Source organism: Carassius auratus, chromosome 1, assembly GCF_003368295.1.
Source record: "Carassius auratus strain Wakin chromosome 1, ASM336829v1, whole genome shotgun sequence".
NCBI lineage: Eukaryota > Metazoa > Chordata > Actinopteri > Cypriniformes > Cyprinidae > Carassius > Carassius auratus.
Genome location: NC_039243.1, coordinates 22,850,425 through 22,865,664, shown reverse-complemented (window position 1 = coordinate 22,865,664; position 15,240 = coordinate 22,850,425). Strand labels below are relative to the sequence as shown.

Genomic DNA, 15,240 nt, shown 5'->3' with positions numbered 1-15,240 from the left:
GAACCATCAAAAGTACTCGACGATAAGAATAAGAAATAATAATTATAACTGAACTAAACTTTTGTTTTATCAGTTCAATTGACCCATTATTCTTGCAGTTTGGTACAGCCACTGCCATCAGCATCTGCTTCAATGTACTTGCACAGAGAATGTTTCTGGCCTAAAGCAGTCAATGCATTTTAGACACAAACCCACACACACAAGTGTTCACAAAAGTATTAACCAGCTACTTCTGTCAACACACACTGAAAATCCATTTGCTGTTTATGACCTGCGGGACGACATTAATGACCAAACAAACGAGTCAGACGCCAGAGTCACTGCCATTCAGTGTGTCTAAGATGAGAGCCGAAGGCAAAAGTGCCTACCTGCATCTCTCATCGCAATAAAGACAGAATGGAGGAGAGGAGAAGATGAGAGACAGAGGAAGCCAGAGAGGGGATGTGAGCTCTTCCATCTCTGTCAGAAAAAAAAAAAGATTCTTCTCGAAGATTCAGACAAGCTAGACAAATTGCAGTTACTTACTAAATACAACTTTTTATTTTATTTATTTTACAAATTTTAACTTATTTTTGGATGGATGGATTTTTTTTTAATTTATTTTACAAATGTATTTTCCTTTTGAACTATTTGTATTTATTTCAAATTATTACATTGTATTGTATTATTTGTGGTGTTGTCTGATGTTTGCTATTACTCCCGTTTAAATTTGATGATTTTTTTTTTTTTTTAACAAATCTCTTTAAAAAAATATTATCTGAAAAAAATATTACAATTATGAAATATTATTACAATAATTTATTTTTAATACATTTTAAAATGCAAATTATCACTTATGAAAAGCTGAATTATTATCATCATTACTCAATGACTTGCTGCTAAAGAAACACTTATTATTATTTTCAAAGTTGAAAATAGTTGTACTGCTTAATTTTGGGAAATGGTTTTATGTACTCTTTAATGAATAGGAAATTCAAACAAAAGAACAGCATTTTATATGAAATAGGCATTATAAGTCTTTACTGTCAGTTATGATCATTTTAATGCATCAGTTCATAGCTGTAACCAAGGAAACACTGTGCTGTTCCACAAGCGCCACCTGCTGTCAGAGAATTTAGAATTCAATAAACCTGTCTGCTAGTGAAAATACTGTTGGTGCAAATAAAAATGTAAAATTTAAACAACAGTAGAAAAATCCTTATCGTTGTGCCATGCACACAAAAATTTCACACAAAAAAGAAAAGTTTGTCAATATCGGTTGCTGTGTATTTGGGCACCTGAATAAACTTCCATGTGACTTTCTGCTGACAGTCTAGTTACAGCCTACTTTCAATGTAACATTATGAAGCGCTGCCGCATCTGCTAAACAATGATGTAAACTACCAATACACACAAACAAACTCGACCAGCTAGTGTGATCAGGAAACATTCATGCACACGACTTGATCTGCAGAGTTCATCACCACAAAAATAAAACCTCCTCTTCTACATTTGCATTCCTCCAAAAATAAAACCCCTCTGCCAATTTGCAGGTGCCCAGTGTAGCACAGAGCATCCATGAATTTACATGAATGAAAACTGAGACTGGCAGCAGCTCATCAGACAGATGCAGAGCTTATTACTGCTCAAACACCACAATAGCACGACACACAGAGAGTGTGTTTATGTGCGCTGAGAGAGTGTCAAAGAGGGAAAAACACTTTCTCAATTTCTGTGATCAATTTGAAGATAAAAGAGAAAAATACTTCCTGAAATATTTTCTAGTCCCATACCACAACTCCACAAATTATCTGAAAAAGAAATGAAAGATGCCCTCAGAAACTGAATAAACCTACACAAGTCATCTATGCATATATATATATATATATATATATATATATATTGTTATTGTGTGTTTATCATTTGCATTTGTCTTATTTAGTCTGTTTTTTTTTTTTTTTTTACTTTATAGTATTAGTGATATTTTGTGTTTGTGATTACTCTTGCTTAAATTTGAACAATCTCATATTACAAACATACAATATATGCCTGGCTGATGATAAAAAAATGCAAAAAATAATAATAATAATGTGGAATGTTTTAATTATTTTTAGTTATTTTTATATATTTTAAATATAAAATATTGGCATTATTTTATTTTATTTGTGTTGCTTTCTAAGGTGCTTAATATTATTATTGCTTAAATTTGAATAAACTCACATTAATAACAACATTTGCCTGATGGATGCTAAAACAGTCAAAAAAACTCCAATAGACTAGAAGGATCCGAAATGTATACGAGACTAGATTTCTTTTTTAATTTATCACTATTATTTGTGTGGTTGCTTTGTTAATACCATGTGTAAATCATAATAAAAATTTATAAAAAAATTAAATCTGTGATTGAGAAACCAAAGTACAGACCATTCAATAATATTTTCCACAGTTTCTGTCCACTGGACATTTATGGAAAGACATATTTCAGTATTTGGTGGCTGAACAGTCAATGCACTCTACTAGTCCCTCAACTCCCCATTTTCATTTTTGTCAAATTCAATGGCATCTTATCTGACTTTACCCAGAGCATCTAACCAACTTGTGCCGGTAATATCCATATCCAGCTAAAAAAAAAAAAAAAAAAAAATTACATTAATATAAAGACTGGACCTAAAAAAAAAAAATTTTTTATCTCTCATAATACACAGAACCTAAATAAGAACTCTTACTGAAACCTGATTGAATCCCAGAAGGACCTGAGGGGCTTCAGCTGAGGTGATGCACTACTGTAGAGCACTTCAATCTTTAATGAACTGTAAAAGTGTGTGTGCGTGTGTGTGGGTGCGTGTGTGTGTGTGTGTGTGTGTGTGTGTGTGTGTGTGTGTGTGTGTGTGTGTGTGTGCGCACACGTGTGCATCAGTAATACTGATTGACAGAGGTGGTGAAGAGAGGCAAGAGATAAACTCCATCCCACTCTCCAGAAGATGTGATGAGGTCACATGACCTGTGATAAGAGGCACGAATTGAGAAAACGTAATGTAGTTACGCCTCCCATTCTGTGACTATGGCAACAAGTGTAAATATTAACTCCAAGAATGATGATATATACACATAAGCTCTTGTGCTACTTGTATATCTCAACGTGAAATCATCTACTGAAATCACAATGCTCAGAAGAGCCAAAACTTACAGGCTGAGATCAGTTTAGCCGTTTCTGCATTTCAACCTGATAAGAATTTCAATAAGAAAAGCAGCTTCTAGATAAGCATTAAAAAGCTCATTTAAAACAGAAATTAAGCCTGGCTCTTAAACATGGATAAACTGTTGAAATATTATATTATTCGGTTCAATTGTTATAAAAGCGCTTTGCTAGGTTAAATCGCTTGAAATTTTACCTCAAGCCCTTTCCAAAATTGTTTATTTTGTCCAAAGCTTGAATGTTTATATTTATATATTTATGCATTTAGCAGACGCTTTTAACCAAAGCCACTTAGTGCATTCAGGCTATACATTTTTTACCTAACATGTGTACCCTGGGAATCGAACCAACAACCTTGAGCTGCTAAGCAATAATGATCTACCACTGAGCCACAGGAACACTAATTTAAGAATGTATAATATAACAAAAAGTTATGGCTACCTGAAGTTGGCTGATGGCTAAAGTTTCCTGGAATGGAATTTTGAGAAAATTGTGTTTAAAGTCAGATGGGTTTCACTTTCACCTCTACATAAAGGGTTAGTTCACCCAAATATTATTAAAGAGCCACACAGATGGGAAATCAAAAATTACCTGTATTACAGTGTATGCTGTCCATCAGTGTAAACAATGTGCAAAGTAATTAAACCAAAAAGTTATTATATAAAGTTATATTTATAAAGTTATTGGCTTCTAAAGTAAGGAGTCAACTCTGAATCACTGAAAGGAGTCGCTATAGATTTCAAATCTTTTGCCCATCTCTATGTACGTCACTAGGAACACTTTGCATAATAATCTCTGCCTACCGTGTTCGGAGAAACGGAACTCTGACCTGCCCCACCCCCCACACAGACGCTCTGGTTGGTGTGATAACATCATGTCGAGGAGACGGTGTATTTTTAATTGTAAAGGCAAGTTTGTTTTATTTTCACTGCCAAAATCAGAAGAACCAATGGCTAAAATTCATTTTTACCACAATACCAGAGCTGTACAACAAATCCCTTTTGTTGTGTTCACAACATTTCTCTGATGACTGCTTTTCTAATCTCGGTGAGTACAAGGCAGGATTTTCAAAGCGTTTAGCCATAAAAGAGTGTTCTTTACCAAATGTATTTAGAACAACGAGCATCTTCGAATCACAACGCGAAGTATGATTATGGAGTTATTTGTCTGATTTCTCCCGAGCGTCTTATCAGCATGTGTGCTGTCTGCAGCCTGTCTGCGCTGATCGTCATGTACAAACACGTCATTAAAATGAAGTGTAACTCCGTGAATACTCAACGAAGAGACATGAGAGAGATATATATAGAAAGCTTGACATGTCTACTTTAAAACTAAACAAGTGCTGCCAAACAGATATTCTGTGATAAAGTAATCCATATGAAAAAAACGCTATGTCTGTTTTTCATGTCTCCCTTCGTTATATCTTATGTGACCACGCCCCCGCGCTGAACGCGCTATTCAGATTCAAATTGAAACGCGCGGTTTGAATACACCCACACAGAAGAAAAAGCAGCGAGACTGTTCAAGTTTTTTTATTTTACTGTTTGCTTCATGATGAGAGGAATAAGACATAGTTCACCCCAAACAGATGCTAACGCATAGTTTACCGTGGAGGTGTGTGCGGAACAACCAATCAAACCTGACTATGTTAGTTGACCAATCAGAACACAGTATGCTACCGAAAGGTGGGGTTTAAGGAAACTGAATCTTTTGAACAGCTTCGCGCGAACCGTTTGGGGATCTCTGAGAATTGAGGTAATTTTAAAATGATATTTTGACAAAATGACAATGTTTTTTAACCTTGGATGGATTTAAACCTAATGTACAGGACTTATAAACAGTGATAGGAAGCTTAGAATTTTCATCTTACTGGCTCTTTAATGACTCACCCTCATGTCGTTCCAAACCCGTAAAAAAAAACTCGAAAATATATTTCGGTCCAAAAATAACAAAAATTAAGACTGCTGACGTGTTTTCCAATAACAAAGACAACATGTCAGCAGCGTCATACGTCAGCAGCATCGTGAACACGCTCACAACACACCCGGAAGAGAAGACAATGCTGAAGAAAGTTGTAATTTTTGGAACAAATTTTTTTTCGATGCTTCAACAAATTCTAACTGACCCTCTGATGTCACATGGACTACTTTGATGATGTTTTCATAACCTTTCTTGGACATGGACAGTATAACGTACATATAGCTTCAATGGAGAAAAAAAAGGAACCAAACTCTTTTTTTTATTTTTTTGTTAACAACTGTTTTGGAACCAAACTCTTATATATAAACAGCATGCAAAGACCACACCCAAAACACACAGGGCCCCACAAACACACACACACACTTAAATAACCTTAATCTGACAACAAAGAGCTTTTCACAATACAATGATCCAAAAGTAATCTCAGGACAGATTGCGGCTTACACTGATCATTGAATTATTATTATTATTTATCCCAGGCTTAAGAGTGCACATACACAATAATGTATATATGTGTACACAAACTCCCTCACCTTAAGTCGAATTGTCCAGTTCTGGAGTTGGGGACGTCCACCTTGGGTTTGTCCATGGCTCCTCCCTTCACAGCGGACGCATGACCAACACCCTGTCAACACAAATATACACTCACCATGACTTCAGTTTCACTAGAGCACCCAAAACAACCACACCGAGCTTCAAAGTTTCATAATCAGAACCATCCCAATGTGGTTGAACAGTTCTGCACTGTCCTTGACGTCCATATGTCACTACCTTTAACTTCTTTTTAAATGATTAATATCCCATCTTGTGACAGCGATCAAAACAGATAAAAGGCAAATAACTAGAAAACAAACACAAAGATAAAGAAAAACTAAATGATGCACCGTAAAAGGGAAGGTCCACTTTCCTCACCGTGAAGCCGCCACTAATGCTGGTCCAGAATGTACCCAGTTCTCATCCCAACACACACACAAACATGACCCCCCCCCCCACACACACACACACACACGGGACGCAGCAAACAAAAAAGTGACCTAGATTATCTGAGTAGAGAGCGATTATCCCCCGCTAGGCCACATGCTCCTGAGGGCCACTGGGGCAGCAGAAGCAGTGGGGCTATTGTTAATGTGCATCACCCTTCTTTACTGAGTGCACACATGAGACATAGAGAGACTTTAATGGGATGGTCTGATGACATAACAGTTTAGAAAAGGGAAAGCAGAAAAAATTACTATAGTTTCTGACTTCATGTTTTCAACATTGATAATCATAAGAAATAGTTATTGATCAGCAAATCAGCATATTAGAATGATTTCTGAAGGATCATGTGACACTGAAGACTGGAGTAGCATTTTAAAAACATTTTTTTTTTTTTTATTGCAATAATATTTCACTGTTTGTACATTTAAGTGTAGTCAGAACATGTATTATAAACTGCAAAAGCAAAAATGAATCTACCGCTGTTGAAATGCTCTCCACAAACAATTTGGGCTCACGTAATACACGTACTAACTTGTGGTTTGCACATGTTCTGTGCACCTGACATTAATTGCATTATATAAAAGTCACAGCTTATAAAAAATAAAATAAAATAAAAAACGGATGATTAAAAAAACAAAAAATGTGTGGCCTTTTTTATACAATAATTATGAGTGGGTGAGTAAACTCATGGGAATACAGCAATTGAATAAATGTCAAAGCCCAATGAGAGAGAGAGAGAGAGAGTGAGATTTGCATCACAATTGTGTTTCTCCATGAACTTTGAGTCCATCTCATCCATCTATCTAACTGTGGAGCTGATAGATAATATACTGTAACAACAAAGCCTGAACATCAATCTACTGTACATGATAACTCAGCACAAATTCTAACATAAGACCTAGACAAAAAGACACTAACCCCAAACAGTTAAAAGTACCATGGTGCCTTAGTAATGCCATGGTATTCTTGGGGTACCATACCATACACATATACAATGATATTTGAGCCATTTAAAGGGTTAGTTCACCCAGATAGCAAAATTGTGTAATTAAGAACTTACCCTCATGTTGTTTCAAACAAGTACTTTTTAGTCCTGGAAAAATAATCCATAACCAGACCACATCAGAACTTTATCTTTAATTGAACCTCAGCAGGTTGTTCGAGGACTTTCAGATCAGAACGCAATGTATCTCTTGTGTAAATCACGTGTTTGAAGTACACACTACAGTTTCTGATCTAATGTGATTCCTTTCTGAAAACTTCCTGGAGGAACTCGGAGCTTCATGTTCATGTTAGAGCAGGAAAGGGGAACACTGAAGCTCCCCCAGTCCCTTATCATTTATCCCAGGAGCTCAAGCTCACAGCCGGTGGTCTCCTCCACTGAAGCACAGCACACCGTTAAATGATTCTAGGAGTTTCTCTGGGCTGCTGACCTCTTTCTGCAGCTGGATGTACAGTAGAGTCAGGTAATTATGAATGTGGGATGGTGATCTGCCCCGCTTTGTTGGTCACAAGATGATTATCAGCACATATAAACATGAATGTGAGATGTGTAGTTATGGTCAGTGCTCTAATAAACACCCAGGACCTTTAATTGATTTTTGTACAATGCGATGATCTGGGGACATTCGCTTTGTTCACTGTTTGTTTTTGTTTGTTTCTTGTTGGTTGGTTGGTTTTTCTTTCTTTCTTAACTTGATCATTCAATGATTGGTTTATTCTTTGTTTATTTCAGTAGTTTACTTGTTTCCAGAGACGGGAATAAATACATGAAAAGGTATTAAAAAAAAATCAATAAATGAATAAATGAATATTGTGTGGAAAAATGCATTTAAATACAAATACAGTATTTAGAATTTTGAAAATACGTCCCTATAGGCTGAAATCTATCTGGACTTATTCTGGAGAAAGAAAAAACAAACAAACACATTTCGATGTGCAAAACTGCTTAGAAACTTTTGATTTCATTTTACATACCTCTTAGAATTGTTTTTTTAAAAAGCATATTTATTTCATGTTAATTTTATTTTGTTGTATATAAAGTTTAATCAAATGAGAAAGTTTATCTAAAATTAAAATTTCACAATTACAAATTTATTAAGATAGCATTTAACACTATTTGCTCAAAGAATTTGCACTGTTTTGTTTTTGTTTTTTAACAATAAAACAAAACCTTCTTCACAAATTAAATTGTTGATGATGGACAGCGATTAACGTAATTATTTTGTCTCTAAATAAACATACATTTTCACAGATGGGTGAACACAACCACCTCAATCTCTTTCGCCAAGCATTCGAATAATGTATCTCTTAAATTGTGGGTGTAGTTGCATCTGTTCAAATGTGAATTCTTATTATTTAGCTTGGGTTAAACTAATTAAATTCACTTTGTTGGATAAGCAGCTATGCTAATGATGTCTTTATTTGTTTCTATGTTTTGCCACGGGATGTAACTAGGATTTACACAAGCTCCAGTCTGGATCCAGAACACCTGAGAAGAGAGGATGCTGACCCCTCAGAGGACAAACAGAATGAACAAATATTTCTACAAGTGCGACTGCATCATATAATAATTATTAATTATTAATAATATTAATAATGTTCATCGTCTGGCTGACTACGTCTTGTATTAATTTTTCTAAAAATCCTATCATACGTGCACAAACTGACAATCACCACTTATAAGCAACTACTAAATATTGTAGAAACATAATTTTCTGTAAAGTTGCTTTGTAACGATTTGTATTGTAAAAAGCGCTATGCAAATAAACTTGAATTTATTAATTGAATTGATTTTGTAAACGTGACAGATTTTTCATTAAGCTCCAAGTTTGCACTTGTCTAAAATGTAAAATGCTTAAATTTACAAAATGAGCCTGCAATATCAGAAATAATGAATAAAGTAATAGTCCATGTTAAATAGAAAAAACAATGTTTAATGAATAAAAAAAAAAAAAAATATTTAATTATGTTATCATATTTATAGGGTTTGTTCTAATGTCACAAATCATAATCTCAAATTTACTGCATTTTCCTGCCCACTAAAGGCTGCACGGATACATTTCTTACCCCAATAGGCCCTATGTAAACGATTTTTTAAAAATTAAATCGACTCACACTGTATATCAGTGCCAAGTCATTTCACCCAGGCCTAACATGAAGCAATGCTTTAAACACATTTGACAAGCTAGATGATACAAAACAACAACAGATTAAAGGTGCTGTAGGGAACTTTTGTAAAAAAAAATATTTTTTACATATTTATTAAACCTGTCATTATGTCCTGACAGTAGAATATGAGACAGATAATCTGTGAAAAAGCTCCTCTGGCTCCTCCCAGTGGTCCTATTGCCATTTGCAGAAAGTCATGCGCTCCCGGTAAAAAATAACCAATCAGAGCTGCGGTCCGTAACTTTGTTTGTGTTCAAATTGTAGAAAAATGTATATAATAAGCGAGTACATCATGAATCCATTTTCCAAACAGTGTTTTTGGCTTGTCCTGAATCACTAGGGTGCACCTATAATAAGTGTTTATAATCGGACTATTTTAGATTGCTTCGGGGGTACTGCGGCGGAGTAACCCAGTACCTTTGTGATTCTTCATAGACATAACCAGAGAGAAGTAGTTCCGGCTACGATGTTCTTCCGCAAGACGCAAGCAGTTCTGTTTATTAACCGCTAGAGCATCAAAAGTTACCTACCGCAGCTTTAACTATCAAAACTGATTGGCTAACACTATTCGGCGCTCTTTTCTTCTTTCATGTTAACTGAAGGCAAACCTGAATTAACACCAATCGACAAGTTTTAATCGTATTCCAGTAAACTCGTTTAGTCAATGAAGCTCACAGGATGAATGTTGGGGGGAGGGTGCATGTCTTTCATGTTTTGTATTTCAAATACTGCCAGTCCTTGCATTTTTCCTTGTTTTGTTGGTTTACCTTTTATTTTATTTTACCATTATTGTTTGCTTGTTGTTGTTTCATTAATTAGTTTGTTTGTCCATTCATGTTTTGGTTTATTCTTGGTTTGTTTGTTTCTTTATTTTGCCTTTTTGATCATTTGTTGTTTTTTATCTTTATTTTGTTACTTTATTTATTCATTCATTTATTCTTTAGTTGGTTTATTCGTCACTTATTTTTTGTTTGTTTCGGAAGTTTGCTTGTTTCTTTGGTTTATTGCTTTCTTTCTGTCTTTCTTGTCTGTAAAGGCGGCTCGTACGCGGTGCGATTCTGAAGGTCCGAACTTCTTAAGCCCTCGCACATGTGATGATGGAGTTTATCCAAAAATCATACGGAGGCAGTCACACGACATGAATTTACTACGATTTTACAAACTCATTGGCATTCATGAAAATATGGATTCTGAGGACAAAATCGTTTTCTTTGTGGCAGCTATGGTTTGTGATGTCCAAAAAAAGAAACTGAAAAGCAGAGAAAAGCATGGACTTTCTGTTCTTCATAAACAACTCGAGGTGAGAAGGCTATTTATGAATTTCTAGTCATTTTGCCAGGAATACAACAGGTAAGTTATATTCATTCATAAAGCTGAAAGGCAAATTTGGCACAATTCGGAATAACAAATAAAATATAAGGCTGTTTAAAACTAAAATTACTATATAGACTATTTACATACATGATATGTGGGGTTTATCATCTTCTAACTGCGACAAGCGTCCAATTTATTTTTTACATGTTTGAAAATTATCGGGAGGTCGGGAGGTGCTAGTAACATTTTCGGATCGGCCCATAATTGTTCTTACACGGTATGGGCCGCAACAATGTGAGCATCTACGCTTTTCTACTGAGAGAAACAACAACAAAAATCGCACTGTGTACACCAGCCTTAAGTTGTTTGCTATTCATGTTTTATTAGATTACTTGTGGTTTATTTTTGTTTTGAAAATTAGTTTGCCCTTTTTCATCATTCATTTGTTCTTTCTTTAGTTCATTTGTTTGTTTGGTTTGTTCATTTATTGGTTGATTCATTCTTGTTTAAATTTTGTTGTTGTTTTACTTTAAATAGTTTGCTTGTTTCCTCGTTTTTTTTTGTGTGTGTGTTTTTTTTTTTTGGTCTTCGTTTCTTTGTATTTTTGAGCAAATAAATTCAGCCTTGGTGAGAGACTTCTTTCAAAAACATTATAAAATCTTACTCAACCCAAAATTTTTACCTATAGTGTCAATTTACAAGATCAAAAAATGACACATGCAGATATACGGCATAATGTTAAATATTACAGCATTAATGAAATTGAAACTTAAATGAAATTCAACTTAATTTTTAGTGGGGTTCAGGCTTATCAGGTCTGGTCGAGATTTTCCAGTGCATCACTAGAAATAGCATTCCTATCATCTAACGTTAAGCTGGCCTCTGACTTTAGGCACTGATTGATTGATAGAAATGTTGATCCAGTCCTAGCTGTATAAATAACGTTCTGACTAGCTAAAACAAAATAGCAGTGCAGTACTGGTATTGTATCTGGAACTAAATTCTCTAAGAATCCTTTACAAGTGTCACCTGAGTGCTGAAGAAGTCGTACAGGAGGAATTGGAATCTGCAGTGGTGGCACTGACAGAAGCAGATATTTATTTGGGTGCAGAGAGAATAGGCATTTATTTATGAACCCTCACTAAGTACTGTCGTTGATGCATTAGCATGCCCTTACCCTGTCATTGAGGAGTGCACCGCAATGATTACTGTCACTCACAGCCATCTGGGACATACACTATCTTTTACCGTTTGATGCTAATATTTTAGAAATATTTGACAGTTTTATGTAATCCTAAAACACTTCTGTGTGACTCCGAGGCACAGAGAGCACATACAGCAAAGTCCTAAACAACTGTTCACTCAAATTGAAACTTACACTACTATTCAAAAGTTTAAGGTTGACAAGATTTTTAAATGGTTTCGAAAACTTCTCCTCTGCTCACCAAGGCTGCATTTATTTGATGAAAAATACAATAAAAACTATTATATATATAATAAGAAATATTATTACAATTTAAAATTACATTTTATAAGGTATTCAAATAGAAAACTGTTATTTGTTCCTGTGATGCAAAGCTGAATTTTCAGCATCATTATTCCAGTCTTGTGTCACAGGATTCTTCAGAAATCATTCTGATATGCTGATTCGCTGCTCAAGAAACATTTCTTATTATCAGTGTTGAAATTGGTTGTGCTGTTGTCTAATATTTTTGAAAAGAACACAATTTATTTGAAACTGAAATCTACTGTAACATTATTAATGTCTCTACTTTTGATCACTTTAACACATTCTTGCTAAATAAAAGTATTAGAAAACTTTGGAGCAGTAGTATATGTTCTGTTTTTTCTTTCGAATGTGATAGCAAAATGAGTTGTTAATAGATGAACTCAAACACAAAGAATGAAAGATGAAAACAATCATGGAAGAAAGTAAGATAATGATGCCAGAGCTACAGCAAAAGGTCAAACTTAAGCTCAAATACAATATGACCATGAATGTTGAGTTTTCAGTCTAAATCCTGCGAGCAAGGACAGGATTCATCAGAAGACCACAGACTAATAAGTAGTCTTGTTTTACTTCCAAAACACAATATAAATTTGGCCTTTATTTTGTGTAACTGAACTGAAAAAAAGAAAGTTGACACTTTCCCAGACACTCCTATCAAACATCAGTTCACTCACAGTGGACTGGGGTCTGCTGGGGTCCTCGGGGTCCATTGAATTGACATCCAGGGGCGGGGCGAGGGCGGGGTCACTGCTGCTTCGCACGGATAGAGGAGTGGCTGATGGGGAAAAAGTCAAAGAACACATTTTTAAATCTAGAATAGAACCATAATGCATTTTAAAACCTAGGTTAAGTGTAAAATGTAAGGACTTTTAAAAAAGCACTGTGGTCTATGACAATCATTCAGCACCAAACATTGTTATTTTAGTATCATTGAGATACTATTATAGGTTTTGTTAATACTTTGAATTAGATTTTATCAATATATTCCATTTTAATTTTGTGTGTTTTTTTGTCATTATTATTAGCCTTTTTAATAGGTCTTAGGTTTTATTTCAGTTGATGTAATGTTTAGTTTCAGTTAACAATAATAACCTCTAAAAAATATATAATTATTTGTTTAATGTGCCATTCTATTTACTTAGTGCTTCAAACAATACCACTGTAGCAGCACATTAAATTTCAAAAGTATTAAAATTTAAGTAAAGACAATACTGGTTCATCTGATCTTTGAATAACTGCAGCATAAAATAAGTACATTTGAGCAGTTATTTTTATGTCTCATTATGCCTGCTTTCATGTTGGCGAGTTTAGTTTGATTTTAATGGTGTCTAAAAGATTGAATGTGTGTCTGAAAATAAAAGCAAAAAGTGTGTGACCAGCACTTGTCTGTTTGAGAAGATCAAACTGAATAATGGCATAAACGCTTTTTGAACAGCACCAAGAGTGTTTTCATTTTCACACACACATTAGATCATTTAAACACGATTAAAATCACACTAAACTCGCCACATGAAAGCACAACAATAAAGTCTCATGGAACACATCTGAATGAGTAAGAGCAGCTTTCTTAAACATACTTAGTCCTGCCAAATGTCTCCCATCACACACATTTGTCTGGTTGCAATAAAAGGGACAACAGCCAAAGTGCTGGAGCCAGCGCTAGGCTCAGCAGAAACGGCTACGGGAACAGGATGCCAGATCCGTCAAAAACAGCTCTGGCTTTTACAGGAACAAAATAATACAACAGAAAAAATGCAATGAAGGAGTTTGATATCAGCACTGTACAACTCTTCCATACTAAAGAGGATCTCCAAGTCCTCCTGAGATAAGGCCGGGGACACTGTGACATCTCTGGTAGCAAGGTCACTGCTGGTGAACGAGATACATGAGCTGAATCATAAGAAACAGGGTTTTGTTTTTTTGTTTTTTACCACAGGGAAAAACTGTTTTATGTACCATGTGTATATATATACGAATATGAAAAACATATACTAAGTAGCTAAAATGACTAATTCAGAAACCGTAAACACACAAATGAGCTCATTAGCATATGACTGTCCTACATTTACATGTTAACAACTAGAGCCTATGTAGTCTTGAGCAATTACATTCACACTAATGAATTTCGGTGTGTACTACAGAGGTTAGCTATTTATGCTACATAGTTGTTTTCTTTTCTTAAAAAAAAAAAAAAAAAAAAAAATATCAGATTATGTGTCACCTTAGGTTTGTACATATAAAAGTGCTCTTTTTTATGTGCAAAGAAAAAGGTTCAAGCAAAATAGCAAAAATAACAACAGGTCTGGAAACACAAATGCTTCCTCTTATTCTTTATTAGATGCATTTAGTTTAGTTTAGTTTTTCTTCACATAAATACTGCTCTGACTGCCTAAACACATATATATATATATATATATATATATATATATATATATATATATATATATATATATATATATATATATAAACAAAGATTTTACTTCCTAAAATTACATAAGGAAGAATGTTTTTAGGGTAGTAACAGGGTGTATAAGTTTATACATTGATTTGGAAAGTGAGATTTTGCCCTTTTTTATTTTTTCAAAGATGCATTGAATTGATCAAAAATGACAATAAAACACATTTATAATGTTACTAAATATTTGTTTCCTGATAAATGTATCACAGTTTCCACAAAGATGTGAAGCAGCACAACTGTTTTCATACTAACATTTATAATATTAAGAAATGTTTCTTGTCAGCTTATTAGCATGTTAGAATGATTACAATGATTTCCGAAGAATCATGTGACACTGAATACTGGAGTAATGATGCTGAAAATTCAGCTTTAAATCAAATGAATACATTGCATTTTACAATATATTCTAATAGTTAACCACTTTTTAAAACTATACAAATATTTTATAATTTGTTTTTATGAATAGTCTTGGTGAGCATAAAAGACTTTCAATGTACAGTTTTAAAGTAGCTTCCTACACTGACAAGAACTCATTATTATGTATTGATAAATGTGACAGAACACAATACTGCTGACTTCTGCCAGCCGCAAATAACAGAAAGTACAAGTCTGACACTGAAAAGCAAAGAAAAAAGCACTGAGAGAGAGAGA

The 15,240-nt window shown here is 34.4% G+C and overlaps 1 protein-coding gene across 1 annotated transcript in view; it reads right to left on the bottom strand.

Annotated features, from left to right (window-relative positions):
• Positions 1-15,240, bottom strand: part of LOC113103294 (partitioning defective 3 homolog B-like) — an 80,494-nt gene that overhangs the window by 17,299 nt on the left and 47,955 nt on the right. The window contains exons 4-5 of the mRNA XM_026265973.1: positions 12,806-12,906; positions 5,689-5,780 (exon numbers count right to left, since the gene is read on the bottom strand). Coding sequence (XP_026121758.1) covers positions 5,689-5,780; positions 12,806-12,906 — 193 coding nt within the window. The remainder of the gene's footprint in view (positions 1-5,688; positions 5,781-12,805; positions 12,907-15,240) is intronic.